Source organism: Hyperoodon ampullatus (genome assembly GCF_949752795.1).
Source record: "Hyperoodon ampullatus genome assembly, chromosome: 15".
NCBI classification, from domain to species: Eukaryota; Metazoa; Chordata; class Mammalia; order Artiodactyla; family Ziphiidae; genus Hyperoodon; species Hyperoodon ampullatus.
Window position 1 is genome coordinate 43885245 of NC_136928.1, and position 27683 is coordinate 43912927.

Sequence of the window (27683 nt, forward strand, 5' to 3'; positions counted from 1 at the left end):
GTGCTAGAAATAATTTAAATAAAATAGAAATCAATTTAGGAAATATTTTGATATTCTATGTACTCATGCCTTTCAATTAAAAGTGTGTGTGTGTGTGTGTGTGTGTGTGTATGTGTATCTTGTACTGGGAGAAAGGTTTTTAGTTTTTACACTCTTAATTGTATATAGAAGGGTTCAAAGTTTTAGAATAAGGAGGAGAATTCAAGGTTATAGGAGAATGTTATCCTTAAATTGAAATTTTAATTATAGTAATAGTGATAATGTGATTACATTGATCACCGATCAATGTGTGTGATCTCATGCTCAATATCCTTATGAAGTTACTATTATCCTAATTTTACAGATAGGAAACTGAACTCTAGAGAGGTTAAGTAATTTACCCAAAGTCACACAGCCTATATGTGGTGAAGCCAAAATTCCAGCCCCAGTTTGATTCTAGAGCCATGGCTAGCAACAGTCTAACATAGAAATATGTCTCATATCCATCACTCATTGGAGACCACACTTAAATTTTTGGTGTATTTTATTATCTTTTTTTCATTTTCCCATTTACATAAATTGTCATTTTTGAGGTTATTGATAACAGAAAAAGCAAATGTGAGGGCCTGTATGATGATTCTGAAATCGTCTACATTCTAAGGACTATGTTTTTTTTTTTTTTTTTTTTTTTTTTTTTGTGATACGCGGGCCTCTCACTGTTGTGGCCTCTCCCGTTGCGGAGCACAGGCTCCGGACGCGCAGGCCCAGCTGCCATGGCTCACGGGCCCAGCCACTCTGCAGCATGTGGGATCTTCCCAGACCGGGGCATGAACCCGTGTCCCCTGCATCGGTAGGCGGACTCTCAACCACTGCGCCACCAGGGAAGCCCTATGTTTTTATTTGAAGAAGGTAGTTTATCCTGATTTATCCTGACTTTTTATTGGTGGACTTAAAGAATCATGCCTGGTGAGAAGAGCATTTACTGCAGTTATTTGAAAGATGTCTGCAGTCTTCTCCCTTCTCTCAAGACTTCTGGGACATGTGTTGGCTGCCTCTCTGACGTCTGTTTCTGATAAGTGAGTTTTAGTCTCTAACAACTCCTGGGAATTTTGTCGGCAGAGACCGGGTGAGATCATTTTGCTTTCCGCTGAGTTTCCTTTCTCTGTTTTTTTGGACTGTTCTGATGAGCATGACCCTGGAGCATTCAGTAATACCTCTGTTCTCTTAGGAACTGTTGGCCTACTCCCTGGTTTTATCTCTGTCTGCACAAAAACTCCATGTCGCTGGAAAGGAAAACAAAGTTGACGTTAACCAGGGCACACAAGTTGCTGGAAGATGCAACTGTGACCTGAGTTCATGTATTAGCTCAAGTCCTGATTGAAGCAGGCACTTATTTCTCTGCCTCTTCATTGGCTGTCACCTTAGTTCAAAACTGAAGACGGAAGCATAATAAGTATTGGTGAACCATTTAAACAAATTATGAACAAGGGTGCACCAGAAAATGAACAGGAAGGGAAAAACAGAAAGTCAAAGGAGTGGCATCTCATTATCTCCCATTCTCAATTTTTCTGTCATTTGAATTGTATGAGACTATTCATATCCAATTTCATTTCTTGCTCTGCAGGTTGCTATGGATACGATAGAAACTGCAGTTCATAGACCTAAGGATTTATGATTGCGTCATAAACATCTATTACTTCCAACAACTAATAGTTGTTGTGAATGTTTTTATTATTAACTATGGTGAAATATGAAAACAAACATCTGTAGTTGGGAAAAAAATCCAGCAATTGACTATTACATTACTGTTCGATTTATAAAACTTATATGCATCCCCCTGCCACACACATACATAAGCATATCAAAAAATTTAGCAAGTTGCTTTGATATTACCTTAAGTGAATGATTTTAATAATTTGAACCAAATTCCAAAGACTGATCCAAAATTATGACATCATTCTTTAGTTTTGACTATGACATGTGGTTAAGATTTTATCCTCCTAATAACCATGTTAGTTTGTTTAAATCAACTTTGAGAAATATGATTATGACTTGAAAGGATTAGAGTTCTACCATAAATCTATCCCATCATAAAGTATTAAGTAATTGATTCTAAATACTGACTCACCTTTCCCCAGATGGGCTCATTGGGTGTTTTCCTGGCATCATATTGATGTGAAAAAGAGATGCATTCTATAAAATTCTTTTGGAGTTCTGCTGATGCATCAGGAGAGGCAAGTGGAACTAAGGGGAAAAAAAGAGATTTTGTGAATAAATATATAAAGATTTGTATATGGAAATGTAATCAGTATTTATAATATTTTTGCTTTATCAAAAATGTAAATGAAACTAAATTCTTTTAAGTATGAAAGGTTACCTAAACACATCTAAATAATACAATAATAGATTCATCATTCTTTCTCCATGAAAAGAACCAAATGAAAACAACCAAATTAGCCCCACATGTGGAATTGCTAGTAATTTTGAAAAGTAATAATAATGTAATAATGACTTTTAAAAATCAACTGTTAGATCTGCTTCTTGCACATATACTAACCAAAGTGTTAGGGAAAGCATAAGTACAATTTATTTCTCAACTTATTTTTACTACTGAAAAGGCTTTGAGAAATTTATGCATAAGTTGCTCCCTGCTAGCACTGACAAATGAACTGGAAGATTCCAGGGCTACTGCACTTAGAGTTGAACACACAATTCTTTTCATTTCCCATTGACAAAGGCTCTGAAGATTTGTGAGAGTATTAAATTCTTTAAAAATCACTCTTAAAAATAATCTTTCAATCTGTGTAATAGCTATATAGGGGTTCATTATATTGGTTTCTCTATGTTTAAATTTTTTAATAATTTAAAAAACTCACTTTAGTTTTGCTTTTAGCACACAACGTTATATAAGGAGTCAGAGTAACACCCAGTTTAGTGACATAAAATTCTGTCAAGGAAAAAATTTTAAATGTCTCCCTTTTATAGAAAAATATATACATAAGATAATATGTACACCTACCATATCTATGGAGTGATAACAAGAAACTGATAACAGTGGTTGTTGCAGGGGGAGAGAATTAGCTGGCTGGAGGACAGAGGTGGAGAAGGGTGGATTCACTTTCACTCTTTTCCCTATTGTACCATTTGAATTTTGTACTGTATGCCCGTATTAACTATTAAAAAATAAAATTTAAATTTGAAAAACCATGACTTTAAAATTAGGGAGGATATATAAGAAGGAAAAATATGTTAGTAAATTCACATTTATTAAGCATTCATGAATTTAATTCAATATTCAGACATTGATATAAACTAATTTTACTAGCTAGAATGATAATTATTCCATTATTTATATATTACATAATGTGAGATGGCAATCTTTTCTAGCTAGCAGGGAAAAACTCATTTTCTACTTAATCATTACCTTTCTTTTAGGATTTGCTAGCACACAAAAGAGAGCAGGTGCCAAAGATTCAACATAAATTTGTGGACTACTATTACATTGAGAAATTCTAACCATAAGTTATATTTTTCCACCAAGTCAGAAAAGACTATCAGTTTTGGGGTGAATGTCATGGTCTGGCTCACAGAATGTTAGTGTTTCCAGGAACATAGTCTGGTAACTCTTTGAATAAAATGAAGCAGCTCTAAATTTAGGCATTAATCAGGTGGGGTTAATGCAGTATCCAAAGCATGGGCTTTGGGATAAGATAGACGTGCTTTCAAATTCCAGCTCTACTGCATTTCCTAGTTGTGTCACTTTGGACAATCACTTAACTTCACTGAGATTCAATTTCTTCTCTCTAAAATGGGGATAATAATAATTTGCTTTCAGAGCTGTGAGGATTAAAGACAATGTTTATGAAGTCTCTAGAATGCTGGGTCAAATTAGAAAGGGACTTCTAAGTTAGGCAAGGGGCAAGCTCTTTTGCATCCTGACAAAAGGGAAACCATGGAAGAGGAGAAGCATGAATGTGATGAACTATCAAAATGCTGGGAGAAAACCAAAGGGTTTAGTAAACTGCTATGAAGGGTTGGTGGCAGCTTGGGCTGGAGGGTAGGGAGATCAGATGTAGACAGTAGAGAATAGGTTGGGAGAGCTTTTAAAATCTGCTCTTGACTTTCTCCCACATTGCTTTGGGAAGATTACTGTTTGCCTCAGGGCGGCAGCAACTGGCAGCAACCGTCTAGCCATGTGTTGTCAACTTAGTAACATTGGAGCAGCAGAAATCCCTCCAGGGTAAGGAGCTGATGAAAATGGATGCATGCAGCCCCTTGGGCATTTCCTTCTCCAGCACTCCCAGAGCAACTGTCAGTGCTGGTGGATTAAAAACATCAAGGGATTGCCTTCTCTCAGTGATGACTCTTTTTAGGAGTTTAAAGGGGAAAGGAGTGGAGCCCTGAGTAGAGGATTGGTCTCAAATAGGGACAACAAATGGAGATGGTCAAAACTGGTTTTGTCAGGCCTGACCCTCTCCAGCCTGACCTTCATCTTCTTTCCTTAAATTCATTGAGAGGTACACAAGCCAGACCCTGGTCTTTAGCCTTTGCCCACACAGGGCTGATAATTCCCCTTGGGGAATATGACCTAAGATAAACTAGAGGGACACTTTAAAAGAAAGACAATAAGATTTAAAACGTACATTATGTGAAGCAGAATTATTAGAACCTATGTACCAAGAGTAAAATAAGCATAACAAATATACTCAAAGGTACAGGAGGTATCCTTAATATAAAGCAAGAATAAGAGGTCATAAAAAAGAATCATGTAAAATATTAGAAATAAAAATATAATAGTTGAAGTAGAAATGGTGAGATAAAAAGATTTATGAACTAGAAAATCAGACTGAGAAACTTTCCCAAAGGAATCTGGAAAGGATAAAGAAATCAAGATAGAAAAGCTAAGAGACATTGATGGCAGAAATACCAACACTAGAATCTAGGAAACCTAGAAAAAGAAACAGAGAAAAGAAAATGTTTAAAGAAATAAGGATGATAAATACATAAGAATTAAAGAAAGCCCAAAGACCTCAGATTGAAAGGGCTCATAGATTACCAAACAGGTAGCAGGGCCAGGAGTAGATGAGGCAAGTGAGGCTCATGGGATGCAAAATGTAAGGAGGCACTTGCATGATCCTGGGAGTGAGTGCCTCCTTACAGTTTGCACCCTAGACCTCTCACTTGGCTCGCTCTCCTCCCAGTCCTGCATGGTAGATAAGAAATAACTCACATGTAAGACACTTTATAGAGAAATTTAAGGTCATCTGAGACAAAGAAAAAATTCTAAATGTTTCAAAGAGGAGAGGTAGATTACCTACAAAGGAGTAAGAAGCAGATTTATATCAAATTTGACAACATTGGACACATAATAACTTATTAATATTTTTTAAATATTAAAGGGAAAAAAACTTTAAGCCTGGAATTTTAATATCCAACCAAACTGTCATTTAACCATGAAGCCAAAATTAAAATTAAAGAATACTGGGAGGCAAAGAAGGCCTCAGAATATTTCCCCATAAACAGACCACTTCAAAAAAATTTCTAGAGGAAGAACTCAAATAAGAATAGAAATAAATCAAGGAGGGTGCCTAAGGTATATGGAAGAAAATAACAAAACGTTTTGCCTCCTTAAAAAGACAATGACTAAAGAACAGAAAAATAAGTATTACACCTATAATAACTCAGAACTAAAATTCTACTGTTTAACATATTAATGGAGATTCTGGTGAATATTATAAAAAATGAAAAAAGTATAATGATTGCAAAGGAAAAGAAAAAACTGTCATTATTTGTAGGTAATATAATTACCTGAATAGAAAAACCACTAGAATCAATAATGAGAATAAGGGTGTAGCAAGGCAAGCAGATAAGTGTACAAAAATCAAAAGCATTTTGCTATAATAAAAATAACCTACTAGAAAACAAAAGGAAAAATAAGATACAGTCCCTGTAGCAATAAAACTATACAGTATAAAGTTTCTAGAAAGTAAGACTTCACAAGACCTCTATAGAGAAAAATTTTTAACTCAAAGACAAAAATTGAGCTGAATAGACTTTCTGTTCCCTTAGATAGGACGGGATAGTATGTTACTGTAAAGGTGACAGTTTTTCCTAAATTAATCTATAATGTCAACACAACTCAATCAGAATTCTAGCTGGATATTTTGAGAAATGTCATAAATTCCAAAGTTGAAATGGAAAAATAAAGGTCCATAAATCGAGAGCTTAACTGCAAAAAGGAAGAGCAAAGAATGAGGAATTTCCCTATCAGATATTAAGACAAGCTAAAAATCTATATCATTAAAACATTTTAGTAATGATCCAAGGACTGAGTTCAGAGACAGACATATTCATATAGGAAACCCTAACATACAGTTAAGGAGGTCTCCCAAGTTAATGACAGAAGTGTAGATTGTTTAGTAGATGGTATCCAGAAAACTTGCTCACTGCATGGAGAAAAATGGAATAGGTTCCCTATTTAATACTGCACATAAAGCTAGGCTATAGAGTTAAATACATAATTATGGAAGGTAAAATGATAAAACCAAGAGAAGAAAATGTAGGAGAATATTTTTGTGACCTAAGGGTAGGAAAACTCGTCATAAACACCCAATGCACAAACCATAGGTGAAAACTTAATAAACTTGATTACATCAAAATTTATTTCTGTACACCATGAGCAAAGTTAACAGAGATGATAGGTTGGGAAAAAATATTTGTAGCATGAAAACTAAAAGGGATAGGACGTCAGTGGGAATGGCAGAGTAAAAACCTCCAAAAAAACTGCTTCTCCGTGAAAGCAATGAGAACATTGACAAAAATAATCAAAATCAACTTTTTCAGAACTTTGGAAATTAACCAAAGGCTTGCAACAATCTGAGAAGCATTTATTCAAGAAAAATGGCTTAATCTCTATAATAAAAGCAGGGCTTTGGCCCAGTTTTCATGCCCCTCTCCCCACCTTGTCATAAGCCTTGGAAACAAACAGCCCTGAATTTATGGTGAAAATCAGCAAGAAGCTTAGAAGCCACTGGAAAGAACCACTGGCTTTGGAACTTCCCACAAACATGAACTCAAAGAATTGTTATTTAACCTGGCTGGCAGTTCTTTGGAAACTCCATTCCTAGGGCTTGTCTTTATAGACAATGACTCAGCCTCTCTTAGTGTAAATAGCCTTTCCCCCAAAGGCATTTGTCAAAAACAATCAAGGGCAATTGTTTACCAGAGCAGCTGCCCTTAACGGCAATAATAGTTGGGGCAAACAAGAAGCTGACCCAAACTAGAAACTTTTATGCCTCCTACCTGCTTAGAATCCAATGCCAGCAATTTCCCACACAGGAACCTATCCTTGGACAACACAGGTCATATCTACCTACTATAAGGAAAACTTAAAGTATGATGAATTTAAGTTACCAAATTGATGTCTTTTTAGTGAGAGAAATGCATAGAGCAAAATCTCTATCATCATTAAAAGCCCTCTGTAATGATAACAAAAATACCTCACCATAAACTAGATATAATACAAATAGTATATTGTATATTTTTCATATAGGGTAACAAATAAAGATTGGTCACAGGGTAACTTTTTTTCAAAACAAATACTTTAATACTTTACTAATATTCAAAACCAGTATTCTACCAACCAACACAGTTCTTCTAAAATAAATATTCAATAAGTCTTTTAATTTTGGGAAGGTTTGGGATTAAATGTAGAGATGATAAAGCAAATACAATTAAATCTATAATTTGTTATATAATATGTCAGAAGAAAATTTGATCTAATAGTTTTCTAGTGTTGACAGTTTTAAAGAAATGATTAAGTTTATAAACAGGATTAAAATGTTTGACATATCTGTATTTACTATATTTATAGGTTTAATTTATTAGATTTACAAGAATTTTTTAATTGTTTGGGAAAGTTTTTTTTTAAATTTAATTTTATTTATTTTTTAATTTTTTTTAATGTATCAGGGTCTTATTAATTCTTATTACAAGAGTTTTTTAATTGTTTGGGAAGGTTTTGATTGTCAAGGTTCTACATTTTCCTTGTTAGGTATTTAAAGTGTTAAGAGAAAAACAGAATATAATTAAATCAACAAATGCTGTTTAAAATATTAATGGAATTTAATTGACTATGTTTGTAAATAAGTCATTGTTAAGGAGTATTTCATTTGTTCAAGCTGAGTTAATTAAACATCAAAGAACAAGTGAAACTTACTATTCTAATATTATATAATATTTAAAAATTAAGGGCTTAAAGAAATATTTTTAAATTTATAATGTTAAAACTAGAAATATTAATTTAACCATAAATAAATATAAATAACTTTTCTGTATGCAAAGACTCCCATAGAACATAAAAAATCTTCTACTGAAACAAGTTACCTTCAAAGGATTAACAACTGGACTGCTTTCAGACCTGACATAACAATAGAATCCAGATGACAATGGAATAATACCTTCCTAGTGTAAAAGCTAAGTAACTATGAATCTAGAATTCTATACCCAGCTATACTTTCATCTATTAAAGAGTGAGGGCAATTTAAAGACCTTTTCAGACAAAGAAAAGTGAAGAGTTGGCCATTCCTAAACTCTCATGGAAAGGACCATTTAAAGACATTGAAGTAAGGTGTTACATTGGTGGCCCCAGAGAATCAGGCCTCCCAGTATTCGCATCCTTGTACAGTCCCCTTGTGAATGTGCACTGGCCTTGTGATTAGCTTCAACCAATAGGATGTGGCAGAAGCAATACTATGCCAGTTCCATCTACCCTGCTGGAGAAACCACATGCAGAGACCAAACGGAGAAGGACAGGCCCAATCATTCCAGTGTCCCAGCTGAGTTCAGTTTCCAGACAACCTACCAACTAAATTCAGCCACTACTGCCCACCTGAGCCCAGCCCAGACTGCAGAATCATGAGCAAACAAAATGATTGTTTTAAGCAACTAAATGTTGGACTGACTTGTTATGCAGATAACAAACAGAAAGACTTCAGAGGAAGTCAATTAAAATGAATCATCTTTTATATAGTGATATAGAACCTCCCAGAATCTTGAAAATAATAACTTAAAAAAATATCTTCATGGGGACTAATAAAGGGGCAAGAAAGGTAATATAACTGTTACAGAAAGAAGCTCCTTACCCAGGCATTATACCCATTAAAAGTAGACATAAGGGGCTTCCCTGGTGGAAGAGTCCACCTGCCGATGCACGGGACATGGGTTCGTGCCCCAGTCCGGGAAGATCCCACATGCTGCGGAGCGACTGGGCCTGTGAGCCATGGCCGCTGAGCCTGCGCGTCCGGAGCCTGTGCTCTGCAATGGGAGAGGCCACAACAGTGAGAGGCCTGCATACCGCAAAAAAAAAAAAAAAAAAGTAGACATAACTACCATGTTCATTTATGCAAATATATGTGATTTTAAAGAAGCCCACAATAGTGAAGATCATCTAAGTGGGAAAACATCAAAGAAGATATTCAAGTTCTTAGTGGTTACTCTACTCAAGAATTCAAATCGGACCCAAAATAATTACTTAAAAGAAGCCTTGTTAGATGAGGCTTACAAAAAGTAAGCCAAAGTCTATGAAGAATGTTTGAAATCCACTCTCTGTTTCTTGGAAACTTCTAATTAAAATAGGAATTTTCCAAACAAGGATACACCAAACAAGTTGGTGTCTAGCCATCTATATTTTATCATCAAAGCCAGGATTTATTCAAACACACAACTTGCTCCTCATATTGATGCGGATTTAGCAGCTTTTGTTTTGAGAAATTTTCTTAACTTTTCATTTGTATCTACTTAAAAACATTCATTAGTATTATTTTTCTATTAGAAACCCCATTCTTCTAAGTATATTTATTTTCATCTTACATAAAAGGATTATTAATGTAAAAATAACAGTACAGATTTTCACAATACAGTGAAAAAGAGAAACTTGAATACAACTGTAGCAAGAAATCATTGTTATGTTATACCTGATGCAAAAGAAGCAACACAAACTAAAACCTATTTTAGAAAAATATTTTTAGCACCGTATCTGAATTCACAATTTTAAAGAATGTTAAAATATCAAGTAATTGATAAACAGCTGAAGTTTTATTTAAGTATGAAACACCTCCTTTACCAATTAGATCAGCTTTTCCAATTTATAAAGTTTTATTATATAAAACCCAAAGTGAACACTCATTCTTACAGGGACTCAGATATGATGGAGCATAGCCGTTTGTTGAACTGACCATGGATGGCAGCCAGGAAATTGTGTGGTGGTACAAGACATAAAGGGCACTTTCATTATCAGTACAAGATGATATTGCTGAAATGCCAAAAACCAGGCGTAATTAAGTGGGCTGATGGAACAGAATGACTATGAGATGACTTTTGCTATTAATGCATGTTTATATACACATTTTCTGTCTATATGCATATATGTATACACACACATATATATACATTAAAAATCTGGCATACACAGACTAGTTTATATACATATTTTTAAATGTTACATAAAATATTTTCTTTTAAATATCATTCTCATCTAGTACCCAAACACCATCTAAAATATGAATAAATTGCATGTTCATATTGTGGTGTGTATATTAGTTAAAATTACATTATGACTTTAATCTGTTGAATAATATGTAATTATCATTAAACTAATCAATAAATATTTGTTGAGTCTGGGCATAGTGGTAGGACCTGGAATATAATAATGATTTTGGCAATGAGAAATACCAGTAAAAGAACAGAGGCAGAGAGAGAGAGGAAGAAGATAGTACAATGATAGTAAAGAAATTAAAAGGGCTTAAAGCCTTAAGGAAAAAAGAGAACTAAATGCGAACAAAGATATTAACAAATTTGGAAGCTGGAAAGCAGATGGATAAGTGGCAATTGAGTTGAGTAGAGTCCAGTAAACTGGAAGCTAAGGGCTTGTGGAGGAGGAGCGGGGGTGAAAATCAAGCCAATTCATGCCACAGCCTTCCAGTGAGGCTTGGGAATTGGAGGCATCAGACGCTTCTGAGGCAGGGAGCATGGGAACTGGTACAAGTCGAAGCTGTAAACTGAAGATTGTTTGAGGGACTCCCAGATTTTCTGTCCTCCACTCCAGGCAGAGGCTTGGAGGATTTCTCTAAGGGAAAATTGACAGACCTACAAACACTGATTATGGTTGTTTCCTTATGAAATGGCGGGGCCCTGCCTGATCATCCTAGAACAAAGCCTATCTTTCTGTCTCATCTTCCACCACATCCCTTATTGAACTAGAGAGGAAACAACTGCTCCTTATGAGGAAGTACTGAGACCTGACTGGTTAGTTAACAAAAAAGTCAGTTAAGAGAAAGAATCATAGAAAATTATGTAAACCATACTTATTTTCCTTTAACCAGTTCATTCACCAAAATTTTATTGAAGTGCAAAGGCATTTTCTTTGAGGAAGTGTCTGTTGGTTGGAATTCCACTTTGTATTTCTTGCACAAACCACACCCCTAATGTATCCTTTTCATTTTCCGTTTCTTTAACACAGAATGGAAACTTAAGGATGCATTTGAAGGAAAATGAGTACAGCGTCTTTCAAGATTTAAAAAATTCACTCTAGCTCTTCTTTTATAGTTATTTTTCCCATGCTTAATTAGCATTTTTAAAGTTAGTGATTAACCGTTTAGCAAGTCTTTGTAAAGTATTCAACTTTGAATGTTTTATAGAAACAACTGCTTTTTTTCTTACTCAGATTTTAATTTATAATATGTAATTAAGTTATAGAAATACGGTAACAAGTACACAGGCATAAACTGGTTCTGAAACAAGCATGACTTTCAGAGAGTATTCTCTACCTCCTTGGTCTGAGTTATGTGCCCCTTCTCTAAATCCCCATACCAAGCTATCAGGAGCAATAGGAGACTTAGGTAGATTTGGCACGTCAAATAGGACCATGTAGGCCATGGCAAAGAATTTGAAATTTACTCTACAAACAGTGAGAAGTAGCTAAAGCCTCCAAAGGGGAAGAGTGATGTCCTTCATGTTTTTAAAAGATCTGTCTGACGATGGTGTGGAAAACATTATGGAGGAGGAAGAAAGGAAGCAGGATAGTAGTGGCTTCACTACATTGGTAAGATAATTTGGGATAGAATTTGGAGATAGAGGTGTCAAGATGGATTGGCTGTAGAGGGTAGGGAGTTTTAGAATGACTTCTAGGTATCAAAACTTGAGCATCTGGGGGAATAGAAATGACATTAATTGAGATGGGGGGATAGGTTTGGATGGGCAAAATGAAATGCTCTATTCTAGCCATGTTAAGCTTGAAAAGGAGATTAATTATCCAAGAAGAGATGTTAAGTAGTTGGTTGGATATGCAGGCTTGAAGCTCAGGAAAGAAGCCAGGGCTGGAGAGAGAAATTGGTACTTGTATTAATTCCTTTGACTTCAGCCTTAATCTTCTATTCCGTGTTTCATCTATTTTGGGTAGTCTCTCTTGAGGACTCATATGTTAAATAGTGATATTAGCACCCTTCTCCTCTTCTACTTCCCATCTTCTGTCAACTGTATATTTATTTTTCTTCTTAAAGCTGATAACATAATTCTGATCTGTAACCATAATTACATTTTCCATATTGTGTCTATAGAATGACACTAAAAGTTAACTACTAAATAGCACTTAAAATATAATTATATGAATTTTGTTCACTTAAGAGCCAAATGTTGTGCTAGGACTACATTTCTTTCTCAGTGGGTCCAATGCCCAGTGCCACTTGGGGAGAAAAAAGGTTCTAGTGTACATGTCAAATAAATCCTCTTTTCTAGGTTAAAAATGATTTCCCCTGAGAACTTTGAAGACATTAGCTCCATTGTGCTCTTCCGTCCGTGTTGCTTGATTCCATATACTTATTCCTTAGGTGGTGACTTAGTTTTCTTTTAATGGAAACTTCTGGAATCTTCTCTTTATAATTATTGTTTTGCAATTTCATAATGATGTATAGGTGTGTATCTTTTTTCCCTTCATACTTAGATACACTCAGTAGACCCTTTCAATGGCTCTTCTTTATGTTGGGAAACTATCTTCTTATTATTTTTCTAGAAGCTGTGTAGAGTACTGGTTATTTTTACAGGTACTAGAGTCAGACTAAGTTCAAACACCAATTATTTGTTGTGTAGCCTTGGGCAAATTATTTAAACTCTGTGCTTGCTTTCTCATCTGAAAAATGAGAGTATTAATAGTATTACTATACTATTATATGCCATAGGGTTGGTGTGAGAATTGAATGAGTAAACATTTAGAAAGTTCCATAAAGTACCTGGCAAATAGTATATGCTTAATAGATGTTATGTGTGGATATAATTATCTCACCTTCATTTTTACTCTTTTCTGGAGCTCCAGAAAAGTTGGACCTCCAAGACTGATTCTCCATTTTGCTTTTATTCTCTCATATTTTCTAAGGTTTTGTTGTTGTTGTTGTTTTATGTTCTGTGATATTTCCTTGATTTTATCCTCCAGACCTAAAAAAATATATAATTTGGCATAATTCTAATCTTTGGTTGCCATTCATAAATTAAGAATAGGATAGGAGACCAGTTTGAAATACTAAAGTAACTAGTGTGGTAGTTGACATCTAGCTGAGACAATGGGCTCTAGCATTCTTAATGTTGGGAGAGGGTAGAGTGCTCATGACTGGAGCAGTTATTTAAGAAACAGACTTTCAACTAACCCTCTGATTCTCCCCTCCCGCATTTCTGTTATGCTTTGTCTGCTGACTGAGCCTTCAGATACTTTTTGTTTTGTTTTGTTTTGTTTTCAGGCAGATTAGCTCTTCTTCACTGCATCTCCTTCTGTATATTCTAGGCTATTGCTTCTTTGTTCTTTTTTATCCATCAACAGTCTTCCATTCCTTCTCAAAATCCAGAAAGCTCTTCCTTCCATTCTTTTCACCTTTATGGGCCCTTTATGGGTTGACTGCTTTGCTATCATTCGATAGGGTCTTGGGAGGCAGGGGATTTAGATGTTTGTGCTCAGTCTACCATCTTGAATCAGAATTGGAAATTTTATTACCTTTCTAAAAGAGATGCCAATTGTTACAGACTATCTAATAGTTGGCCCTCCCTATTAATTACCACCCTTGAGGTGGAAATCATGTTAAATATGACCATTTTCTAATATCCTGACCTTCAATCTAGCTGCCCTTTGTATCCTTAACTAGACTGGCCAATCACAGAGGCCAGAAGGCTAAAACTGAGGGACTGTTGATGTCTAAAAGTAATCCCTCACTGCCTACTGTCGTGTTCAGAAAATTTGATGTTTATCTCGTGAACTTTTGTATGGGGTGAGAACAGAGCGGGTATTCAATAAATACATTTTTGTTTGGACTTGATCCTGCACTTCTTTAAGACTTGCTAAAAATTCTACTCCTGCAGTAGAGATGAGTAGTACTGGGTTAAGAAACAGATACAACTTGAATAAATGTGAAAAACCTAGATTATTGTAATGACATTGTCAGGTAAAACAAATTTTAGATCTCAAAATGTATGAATACTGTATAGAACAGTATTTCCTATATTACGTTTTGTGGGATACCAGTCATGTGAGATGATCTGAAAAAAGGTAAAGTTGTCAATATTGGGAAAACATAGCATTCTTTATTCCTCTTCTTGGAAATTCATTATGCTTATGCTTAGAATAAGGGTTTTAAGAGTTCTGTAGTAAAACACACACACACACACACACAAAACTGTTTAACTTTATAAATTCAGTTTTTCCAAAACTTATTTGACTTCCCCTGTTTTTTGAGCAGTAGCTATAAACATCATAAAAACTAGTACTCCTCATCAGAAAATCTACAAACAACAAATGCTGGAGAGGGTGTGGAGAAAAGGCAACCCTCTTGCACTGTTGGTGGGAATGTAAATTGATACAGCCACTATGGAGAACAGTATGGAGGTTCCTTAAAAAACTAAAATTGAATTACCATATGACCCAGCGATCCCACTACTGGGCATATACCCAGAGAAAACCATAATTCAAAAAGACACATGTACCCCAATGTTCATTGCAGCACTGTTTACAATAGCCAGGTCATGGAAGCAACCTAAATGCGCATCGACAGACGAATGGATAAAGAAGATGTGGTAGATATATACAATGAAATATTACTTAGCCATAAAAGGGAACGAAATTGGGTCATTTGTAGAGACATGGATGGATCTAGAGACTGTCATACAGAGTGAAGTAAGTCAGAAAGAGAAAAACAAATACTGTATATTAACACATATATGTGGAACCTAGAAAAATGGCACAGATGAACCAGTTTGCAGGGCAGAAATAGAGACACAGATGTAGAGAACAAACATATGGACACCAAGGGGGGAAAGTGGGGTGGGGGTGGTGGTGGTGGTGGTGGGATGAACTGGGAGATTGGGATTGACATGTATACACTAATATGTATAAAATAGAGAACTAATAAGAACCTGCTGTATAAAAAAAATAAAATTCAAAAATTAAAAAACAAAAACAAACAACAAAAACCAGTGCCCCTCCATGCGCACTTTGAAAAATACTGCCCTATAGTGTTGCCTAACAGTTATAATTTTTAAAGTTTGCTGGCAATAATGAGCAGAATGCTACTAAATTTCTGACTTGGAAGCTGGTGTTATCAATGAACATTACAATTTTTATTATGTTGTATTAAACATATGTGGAGCTAAGTTATCCACTAGGAAGGGATAAGGAACAAACTTGTCAAGGGCTGCACTTGCTGCATGTATATTTTCAACTCCTGTAGAGGACTAATTTTCCCAGGAGGTGCAAGCACATATAATACATCTTAATTTGATAACAGTAACCTGAGACTGTGAAGAACTGCTAACCTTACCTATTCCATAAGAAGGCATTTGCAACTTGCTGTATTTGACTGGAGAAACAAATGGACATGTTGGTTTTTTAAAGTCACTCCTCTGGGTGCTCTTAGTGTCATAAGGTGGTTGGAAGGGATTTTCCAGTCCTTTACCATGTGACCACCAGTCACCCTTCATGGAAAAAAAAAATGGAAACACAAAATTGGATACTGTAGGACATTTTCATTTTCATGTGTTTGATGCTCAGTAATTTGATTCAACAAGTTATTGGATTTTCTAGTACTAAAATAGAGTTCTGAAATCTAGGACTAAATATATTTTCATAAAGACTGTATTTCCTAAGAGGCACCTAAAAATGCATTATCATATAATTTTAGCTAAAATACAGCTGCTAATTTCTTAAACTACCTTCTATCAACAGATGGAATGGTAAAAATCAACAAAATAGTTATGTTTCTATGTTTTGTACTACCATTTATGTATATATAAATATGCATATGTACACACGTATGCATATGTATATAGTAAACATGATTTAATCTAAAACTTATATTCTATATTTTTCATTATGGCAATACAAATAATGTATTATCATCTAAGATGGTGGTTTTCAAAGTTTTTAGTCCGTGACCCACACCATGAAATACATTTTATGTCATGCAAGAATACCCACTGCATACATATACATAAAACTAGAGGTTTCACAAAACAATACTTATTCTTACTACACGCAGTGCACTATTTTTCTATTATATTACTTTTCTATTTCATCTCATAATGCTGGTTGCAGTCCACATTGATTTATAACTCACTAATGATTCAGTTTGAGAAACTTTGTTCTAAGCAGAAATATCTTCAATGTTACTGAATTTCTGATAATAAAACCTGAACTAAGTATGCAGGAAATGAAGCTTCTTCGTTAGCACGTTTGATCTCTTAGAAGTTCAGAAAGCAGTGAGGTGAATCGTTATTCAACTTAGTACTGACTAAAAAAATTTTTTTTAATCTGGTTGATCAGGTAGAAGAGAACCTTGGGAAAAGGGAACTTGACACCTCAGAGTCCTTGGATATTAGAGAATGAAAGTAACCTTGGGTATGTTCCAACACCTACCTGGGGCTTTAAGGGAAGAGATCAGCCTTTTAAAAGATCAACTATGATTGCATTGTCAGAGACTTTAAAATATGATTCAAGGTGGATAAATATGAGATTCTAATAAGTTAAATTCTGAAAATACAATTGAAGCTCCATTGATATAAAAAGAAGGAGGCATCTAAAGAAACTTGTGTGGTTACATAGGCAGTTAGCTTTCAAATGAGCTTAGTTTTCAAGGAGACAGGTGTGTGTACAAGCAGTGCACAAAATCAGATTCAAAGGAGAAACACTTTAACGGAGTCAGCTTGTCAGGAGACTGTCAAGAAGCTTAGAGGAGATTCATGAAATATACCAAGTAGCAAAAATAGGGTGTTCTGTGGGAAAAAATTCTGTTGCAGCAAGAAATCAAGGAAAGGCTTAGAATTTGGAGAAGAGTACCCTGCTTAGAGCTGAAAGTCAGAGCTATTCAACTTTAGGTTCTTCATTAAGGGAAGTTATCTTCAAACTGAAAAAGATGGGATGGACATGAACCAAAGAGAGCACTAAGCCCTGCACAGATGAAGACAGAGTCAGAACTCACTTTGCAACTGGAAATGAGGGCCAGTTTCTAGGCCAATGACAACCTGTAACCAGGGGTAAAAATGAATGTTTGCAGAAATCAAGGAAATGTAGGAAGTGGGGAATTTTGGAGAAGGAAAGATCAGCCAATGCCTCATTTTTCAGAATGGAGTTAAAGGTGAATTACATCTACTTGATGTAGATCCTAGGAATTCTAGAACATATCACTACACAGATGGTGTCTTTTCACTCTCTGGCTCAAAATAGTCACGTCTTACTGTTGTCAGAGTGCCTGCTTCTTGCAGCTCTTCCCTACTCTGTGATTACCACGGTGCTTATTATGCTCCAAGGTCTAGGCCTTTTCTCACTTATTCTCATCACAATTCTATGAGGTGGGTACACCCACTGTACAGATGAGAAAACTGCTGGGAGATAAAGTAACTTCCCCAAGGTATATCACTAACAGGTAGCAGAGCCGCCTCAATTCAGTCTGTCGTTTGTCTGTGCATGCCTCTAATTTCTGTGCTACATTGCTATGGGAAATCTGCTGTGGAAGGCAAAGCCAGATAAACACAAATTTATTTAAATTATTTCAAAAATAAAAATAAAGAGGCTCTAAGTAAATATCCTGAGAAATCCTCTATGACAAGGTTTTAAGGCGTACTCTTTATATCTTCTTTTGTTGATCTGAAACTTATTTTGCTAACATCCAAGTTACTGGAGAAGTGACTCTGGAATAAGTGAACCACGATGTCTGGCAGACTTCAGTTTTTTTCTTAAACAAGAGTGTAGTGCAAAAGCTACCTTAAAGCAGGGATAATTCACCTTTCAAGAAGACTTGAATTTAGAATTTTACCAAAATGGTCTCTTTGGTTTCACAAATACGTATAAAGGAAATAATAAGCAGTTTTTTCTGAAGTGTGATTGATGACTTCAAGACCCTTATAGTTGGTGAGTGTTCTGATTAGTGTTGTCAATTGGATGAATCTTCACTTCAGGAGAATGAAATGCTACAGTTCAAAAACTGTTGTGTTTATCTTTTCTATTTCTGGATAGTCTGCTCTATGCCTGAAAAGTCTGGTTCCTTCCTGGAAGAGAGTGTGTATGCACCCAGGCACATGTGCATGCCTTTTTGGTCCAAGCATTTGCTCAGAGAGATTATAAGACAAAAGGTAAAGGCAGAGGCTTATTTTTTTCCTTCACCTCACACCGAAGAGAAAGACTAAGGATAAAAATTTACTGCTCTGTGTACCATCACTTACATTGGATTGAGAGGTGCATGTGGAATTATTTATGATTAAATAAACCAAACCAGGAAAGGTCCTCTATGTTATTGCTTTGCCTAGGTTTTGGGGGTCAGACCACATCTTGCAGATTGTAGAGGGGGTTCTGCCTACAGAAAGAGTTGTTCCCAAAACTTTGCACCCAGAGAGAGGATGAAGTCCTCCCTTCCAGGCCAAAGCCTGTCTCTTTTCCTGCCACAGGATGACTGTCACTGGGGCTCCGTGGTAGGGAGGTGCCTGGTGATTCCTGATGACAAGGCTCCCTATAACCCTGGCTGCTGGAAGGCCTAAGAGCCATTGTGCTGTGGGCCCCTTAGCCACATTTGGAAACCACCGTGTGGCGCTCTCTATGTTATACTTCTGTCAGCCCTTTGCCTTCAGAAATGCATCAGTAAACATTACTTACTTCCATTCTTTGGGAAACTAAGGGAGAATCCTAGGGGAAATGTAGTAAAAAGTAAGTGGGGTATCCTGGAGGAACCAGTTAAGAGAATATAAGAGATGGTGTGCCAAGCTCTGTGGCACCCTGGCCAAGATGGCTGCTGCTGCTCGTGGTGGTGTGGTGATCTGTGGACATCAAATTATACTTTATGGATTCCTAGGGAAATGTGGACTTTTGACAACACCTTACACATAGAGTATCATTTTTTTTTAGTAAAGCTCAGTGGCTTTAAAAAATTTTTTGTTTTATAGCAAACACTAGAGTTACACTGTATCTATGTTCCTCTATGTTTTGTTGTGGACCAGAAAGAATGCTGAAAAATACCTCTTTTTAAGCAATTCATAATAACAGTTCACAATAACAGTTATTCCTGCACTGTGTTCTGTGGAACACTGGTTCTGCAGCATATTAATAGGTGTTATATAAAAGAGGTTTCCATAGTTAAAGAAATTTGACAAATACTGAGTTAAACAAGTTTACCACAGGATTTCTCAAGAACCTTTATCTACTAATGTGAATTGTGAAGCTCTGAGAAGGGTGTATAAAAATACAGGTTTTCCAAAACATATCTGACTTCGGAACTTTATTTTATTGAGCACATTGGCAAGGACTAGTGCTCCAAAAAAATACATTTTGGAAAATACTGACCCAGTATAATCTTTTTTGAAATATCAATATTTACTAATATTTAAAAACACAGACAACCAAATTAGTTTTCATTGGAAATAACTGAGCTAAAGCTCCTTTTTATTTCTTCTAGCACCACCAATTTTATGTCCCTATGTAGAACTGTATAATTGATTATTTCATTTAAAAATCTTGTAAATAAATAAAACCGACCAATCTGGTATTCTAAAGATATTTTCTTAGCAAAATACATAAGACAACAGATATATGTCAATTGAAATATTTAGGCAACTTTATTTTCTTTACTTATATTTTAAAGCCAGTATTACTATAAGCCAGTTAATTTTTTTTCACTATACTATTTTTTTTTATTTTTATTATTTTATTATTTTATTATTTTACTTTATTGGAGTATAATTGCTTCACAATGGTGTATTAGTTTCTGCTTTATAACAAAGTGAATCAGTTATACATATACATCTGTTCCCATATCCCTTCCCTCTTGCGTCTCCCTCCCTCCCACCCTCCCTATCCCACCCCTCCACTCGGTCACAAAGCACCAATCTGATCTCCCTGTGCTATGTGGCTGCTTTCCACTAGCTATCTACCTTACGCTTGGTAGTGTATATATGTCCAGGCCTCTCTCTCACTTTGTCACAGTTTACCCTTCCCCCTCCCCATATCCTCAAGTCCATTCTCAAGTAGGTCTTTGTATTTATTCCTGTTTTACCCCTAGGTTCTTCATGACATTTTTTTTTCTTAAATTCTATATATATGTGTTAGCATACGGTATTTGTCTTTCTCTTTCTGACTTACTTCACTCTGTATGACAGACTCTAGGTCTATCCACCTCATTACAAATAGCTCAGTTTCATTCCTTTTTATGGCTGAGTAATATTCCATTGTATATATGTGCCACATCTTCTTTATCCATTCATCAGATGATGGACACTTAGGTTGTTTCCATCTCCGGGCTATTGTAAATAGAGCTGCAATGAACATTTTGGTGCATGTCTCTTTTTGAATTATGGTTTTCTCAGGGTATATGCCCAGTAGTGGGATTGCTGGGTCATATGGTAGTTCTATTTTTAGTTTTTTAAGGAACCTCCAAACTGTTCTCCATAGTGGCTGTACCAATTCACATTCCCACCAGCAGTGCAAGAGTGTTCCCTTTTCTCCACACCCTCTCCAGCATTTATTGTTTCTAGATTTTTTGATGATGGCCATTCTGACTGGTGTGAGATGATATCTCATTGCAGTTTTGATTTGCATTTCTCTAATGATTAATGATGTTGAGCATTCTTTCATGTGTTTGTTGGCAGTCTGTATATCTTCTTTGGAGAAATGTCTATTTAGGTCTTCTGCCCATTTTTGGATTGGGTTGTTTGTTTTTTTGCTATTGAGCTGCATGAGCTGCTTATAAATTTTGGAGATTAATCCTTTGTCAGTTGCTTCATTTGCAAATATTTTCTCCCATTCTGAGGGTTGTCTTTTGGTCTTGTTTATGGTTTCCTTTGCTGTGCAAAAGCTTTGAAGTTTCATTAGGTCCCATTTGTTTATTTTTGGTTTTATTTCCATTTCTCTAGGACATGGGTCAAAAAGGATCTTGCTGTGATTTATGGCATAGAGTGTTCTGCCTATGTTTTCCTCTAAGAGTTTGATAGTTTCTGGCCTTACATTTAGGTCTTTACTCCATTTTGAGCTTATTTTTGTGTATGGTGTTAAGGAGTGATCTAATCTCATACTTTTACATGTACCTGTCCAGTTTTCCCAGCACCACTTATTGAAGAGGCTGTCCTTTCTCCACTGTACATTCCTGCCTCCTTTATCAAAGATAAGGTGACCATATGTGCGTGGGTTTATCTCTGGGCTAGATAGAAAGCCCAGTTAACTTTTTTAAACCAAGCTAACCTTTAAAAAGAAAACTGTCATCTTAAATAAAAGAACAAAGTTTACAAATATGTGAAATGAGCATTCTTTATTACTCCTTGGGTACTTGGAAATGAGTACATTTAAGGGTTTTTTGTTGTTGTTGGAGGGGGTAGGTTTAGTTTTGTTTAAAAATGACCATTCCCTTCACTCCACGCCCAACGTGAACACTTAGCTCCGTGATGCATCTTTGATCTTTGTACCTCCTTGTTCAGCCCTCCTCGTTCAGCCACTGTGAACCTCTCTTACTTATCCTCTTACTTCATTTCAAACTCACTTTCACCACCTGTTTAAGGTCTTTGACTCATGGAGCTTTGAGCACTAATAAACAAAGATTCTACTGCTGCTATCACCCAGTCTTGTTGATAGAGCAAGCTACTAACACTTCTGTACATTTATTTTTTTCAAGACACCTACAAAGTAGGAACAAGAGAAAATTAGATTTATTTTTAAATTTCTTTGTTTCATATTCCTCTTCTCAAACCAGCTTCTTTTCCTTATGGGGTTCAGGATGGGTTAACAGTTTGGTTTAAACTTGGCCTTGAACTAGAGCTCAGGAGAGTCATTCATTAACTTTTGCAAGAATTATGAGGACTTCACTAAGCTGGATTTCTGTACCACATTTATTTCCCCCAGAGGCATGTTCTATCAATATCTTTTAAATGTTCAATAATTATTTGTTTATAAAACAAAATAGCCTTAAAACTGCCCTTGTAAGGGTTTACTACATGATATTAAAGCATATTTGACTACAGGAATTTCTGCCCCCAGAAGCTCTCACATTCACACACAGGGCCATGGTGTGCTGTTTCGTGACAAGAACAGTTGATGTTATCAGTGTAAAGAGAGCTCAGGAAAAGCAATCTCCATTTAAATGTTGAGTTAAATCACAACTACATCTAAACTTACGTGGCAAAAGGGGCTTTGCAGCTGTGATTAAGTTAAGGATCTTGATAAGGAGAGATTATCCCAGACTCTCTTCTTCTGAGGACCCCAATATAATAACAAGGGTCCTTAGAAGAAGGAGGCAGGGAAGTCCGTCATAGATTTGAAGATAGTATGTTGCTGGCTTTGAAGAAGGGGCCATGAGCCAAGGCAGGCAACCTCTAGAAGGAGGAAAAGGCAAGGAAATGGATTCTTCCTTAGAGCCTCCCGAAGGAACCAGCTCTCCCAATAGACAATGAGATTGATTACGTACTTTTGAGCTTCAGAACTGTTGAGAATAAATTTGTGTTGCTTTAAGCCATTGTTTAAGTTTGTGGTAATTTGTAACAGCAACATAGGAAATTAATACAATAAATTATACCTCAACGAACCTGATTCTAAAAAAAAGAATGGAATATATTTAATATGATAGTGAATAAAAGTGTGATTTGTCTAAACCAACAGTCCTGGATCAGAAACATGACTGTGACATTTGCTTACTATGTAATCTCAGGTATGTTAATTTACTATATTAGAGCATGTTATCATCTAAACTATTTCCAATAATACCTCCTAGAAGTTGTGCAGATTAAAGGATATAACTTATACAAAACACTTATCTCAGTCCTAGCACTTCATACACTTTCAATAAACGGTAGCTATTTTATAGAAAGTATCTGAATTACTGAGTATCATGGGAAATTTTTATATTATCTGTCACAAATACAATATTAGAGATTTCTTCAATAACCCCTCCTGGGGCTTCCCTGGTGGCGCAGTGGTTGAGAGTCCGCCTGCCGATGCAGGGGACACGGGTTCGTGTCCCGGTCCGGAAAGATCCTACGTACCGCGGAGCGACTGGGCCCGTGAGCCATGGCCGCTGACCCTGCGCGCCCGGAGCCTGTGCTCTGCAACGGGAGAGGCCACAACAGTGAGAGGCCCGCGTACCGCAAAAAAAAAAAACCCCTCCTACCCACAAGCACCGCTGAGTGACTATAATCTGACCCGATCTAGAAAAACAATTATTTGGATTCCTTCCCTATATATATAGTTTGTATGCAAAATTATCAGTGAGGATACTTCCAGCTTACTGCTTTTAACTATTGGATTATAAAAAATATTAGTCTGAGATCTGTCACATCCTTTAAGTAGTTTGTGACAAAATTATCCTGCAAAACACTTCTGAATCTAAATGTATATTTGTAAATAATGAACATCAATCCAACCTGATCATCTGGCTCGTTTTTGGGATCTATGTAGGGAACTGGTTCATTGCATGTTCTTACATTTGTGTTAATGAATTTAGCATAATATACACGTCCTCTCCCAACACATGGTTTTGAATGTTGAATACTTTTTCCAGGCTTTTTTTCAGGTTTCGTTTCTTCTTTTTTTTCAGTTACATACAGTATACCAACATCTTCTATTTCATGCTGTCTGAAAAACAGAGTTAAATAGTATATCATTTATCCAATGAGCATTTCAGTGCTGAGTCATAATTACATAAAATTAGATTTAAATATATTTCAAGTGTCAAGACAATTTAGACTTTATTAATAACTATTAGGGGCTGGTGCAATTAAAATTTGGGAGGGTATCCTCTCATTCAAAATTATATAAAAGATAAAGAGATTTGTGTTAATAGTGATTATTTATTACCATATACCAATGTAGTGTACAGATTCATTTGCTTGGAGTTAAGAAAGAGTAGTGATTTAATCATTCTTACAAATTATGTTTACAGTATTTATTCATGTGCCTAAGTTACATGCTAATCTTAACTCATCTTCTTTAAGAGTTAGTTACCTAGTATATTTAGCTATCTGGACAAGGTTAACTATTTAATTTTAAAGGCTCACCTGGCAAACTTATAAAAGCTAACAAATGAGCACTATTATTTATCTTTTCAGGAAAAGACCACTGTGCAGACATCAGAACAGATAATTCAATTTCATCATTTTTTGCTTCTAATGACTACCCTGGAACAAAAATAAAAATTATTGAAATTTTTAAATGTTAAAAAATATTTTAAAAGGAATAGTTTATAAATTTTTCTCCTTTTAAATAAGGAGTAATAGGAGTATTTTAAAATCTTGCATACTTGAAAAGTAAAGGCAAGAACAAAATATTTGAATTTAGATTCTTTTTACATAGAAATTTTAAAAAATCAAAGTCCTGACCCATGGAAGGTGAGTGAATAAGATTCGAAATTTATAGAGAAAGTGATTAGTTCTGTTTAGCTTTGTCCATGGCCCTACCTTACTTCAAACCAAAGCAGGTCTATCTCTTCTACCCCATGTCATTTTTTTCAATTAAAAGCCTCCAGTGGCTTTCCACTGCATTTACGATAAAACACTTCCTCCTTATCGCAGTTCTGAGGCCCTGTGTGGCCCTGCTCCAGCTAATCTCTTCAACCACTCAAGCCTCTCTCCCTTCCCTTCTCCAGCCAGCCTGCCTACTCGCAGTTCCTGGAACACACCAGTCTCCTCTCCCCTCAGGGCATCTGCTCTTCCCCAGCTCCCTGAACAGCTGGCTCATTACCATTTAGGTCTCAGCTGAAGTCATCTCCTCAGAAACTTTTCCTAGATTTCCCCCTCCCCACTCCATGTATTCTCTATTTTAGTACTTTTTTCATTTCTTTCATAACAAACTACAATTTATCATTTATGTACCTACTTTTTGTTTACGTGTTCTAGTAAGCACTACAAATAATCCTGTACAAGCCCGTAAGTTCCATTAAGGGGACGATCGGGTTTCATTCATCATTATGTACCCAACATCTGGACAAGTGTCCTGATTGTTGCAGGTAAACAGATTGGCATTATACTATTTACACATTCCTGGTGAATCTGCTGGACTAGTTTTTCACTCTGGCTTTGTGTTAGCTGTGCACACCCAACCCTCATCCAAAACACACACGACATTCAGTACCCTTGGATTCCAGTTCTCTCCATCCCAGCAAAAGTTGCTCTCTGCAAGGGATTTGGAAAAAATGATTACTGGTAAAGTGTAAATTACTTTGAAGGTTTTTCTGTTATCTTTCCAGAGATGAATTTTTTAAAAGGCCTTAATTGATTTATCACTGTAGACTTCTGGCATCAGTTTTTTCCATCTGCTTCTCATAGTTGTAACCCAACAATAAATTTGTACTAGAATCAGGCCTTAAGGAAAGGACCGTAGCTATTTGTTCACATACTGATGCATTCATGTGATGAAGGATTTGTGGTGTGAGTGGCTACAGATTGACTCATAAATGTGAAATACAGGGTTCTGTAGTAATCTCTTACTAGAAGGGAAGCACAGTTAAAAATACTAATGGGCCCTGAAATAAGTCAGACCTGGGTTGGAATCCCAGCTCTGCCATTTAATATCTGAGCCTTGGTTTCCAATCTTTTGCATGATAAGGACAATAATACCTATGGTGAGACATGTGAGAATAACATTAAATAATTCATTCTTTCAATAAATATTTATTTATTCATTCATTCTTTCAATAAATATTTATTTATTCATTCATTCTTTCAATAAATATTTATTTATTCATTCATTCTTTCAATAAATATTTACTATGTGTCCAGTGCTGTCTGAGGCACTGAGGATAAGGAGTAACAAAAGAAACAGCGCCTACATTCTAGGGGGTAAAGGCAGCTGAGAAATAAAAAGTAAAATATATAGTTTGTTAAGTACTAAGGACAAACTTAAAGCAGGGAATAGGGGAAAGAAGTGCATGTATATGGGAGGTAGGTGGCGTTTTTAGATAAGGTGGAGGCTGAGTTATGAAGGTGGCAACTGAAAAAAGACAGGAAAGAGGGGAGAGAGCTAAGTGGATATCTAAGGAAGCACATCCCAGCAGAGGGAAGTGTAAATGCCAAAGCCTGGAAGCAGAAGCACCTGACCTCAGGACGGTGCTTCTCCAAGCGTAGTTCCTGGAGTAGCAGCCCTGGCATCAATTGTCAGCTTGTCAGAAATACATATTCACAAGTCCCATTCCCAGCCTACTAAATCATAATCTCTGGGGAAGGTTCCCAGGAAACTGTTTTAACCAGCTCTCTAGGTGATTTTCATGTATGTTAAAATTTGAGAACCACTGTTTTAGTGACAAAAATACAGGTTTGGAAGCACATACCCCTGGCTCCACACCATAACAAGCTGTAACAAGCTGCTTGATTTAATAGTTCTCAAAATTTAGGGTACATCAGAATCACCTGGAGGTCTTGTTAAAACTCAATGATCATGCCCTTCTTCTAGAGTTTCTGATTTGGTATGCCTGTGGAGGGAAGCCCCTGAGAACTGCATTTCAAATAAGCGCCCAGGTGATGCTGATGCTGTTCTGGGGACCACACATTGAAAACCACTGCAGATGTTGCAGGGAGTCAGTGCTGGAGGAGCGGGGGGCAAGGAGCAGACGAGGCCGAGTGAGGCAAAGGCGCACATTGTGTAGGCCCCATTGGCTGCTGTAGGAGCCTTAGCTTTTCCTCTGCAATGGCCAAGGGAGAACGTGATCTAACTTTATGTTGTAAAATGACCACTCAGAAGACTGCATGGAGGAGGCTGCAGAGGGGCGAGGCGAGCAGCAAAGACTTCCGCAGCGTACAGGTAAGAGACGCTGGTCCTTGGGCCAGGGTGGCAATGACGGTGGAAGTGATGAAGTGTGGTGGATTCTGGATATATTTTAAAGGTAAAGCCTACAGAATTTGCTAATAAATTACATGTGGGGTGTGAGAAGTAGTGGATGATTCAAGATGACGTCAAGAATTTTAGGCCAAGCTATGCATGTAAAGTGCCTGATACATAGTAGGTGCCCAGTAAACAGTGCGTTTGAAAAAGTATTATTGCTCTCAATACTAGAAATGAGAGGTAGGAAGGGGATTGGCAGAAGAAAAGCCCTGATGGCCCGAAGACTCACCTTTCGGATCTCACTTAACCCTCCAAGTAGGAAAACATTTTTCGGAAGGGGAAATAGAAAAACAAACCCCAGCACTTACTGCTGCTGCGTATCCTCCTTTCCCTCCAT

The 27683-nt window shown here is 36.3% G+C and overlaps 1 protein-coding gene across 1 annotated transcript; it reads right to left on the reverse strand.

Moving 5' to 3' along the window:
• Positions 1-893: 893 nt before the first annotated feature.
• Positions 894-27683, reverse strand: CIMIP6 (ciliary microtubule inner protein 6; the record flags this gene model as incomplete). The annotated part of the gene is made up of 5 exons (XM_079721118.1): positions 894-1262; positions 2108-2223; positions 15831-15984; positions 23896-24106; positions 27655-27683. 5 exons carry the CDS (start codon positions 27681-27683, stop codon positions 894-896), a joined length of 879 nt encoding a protein of 292 aa, XP_079577244.1.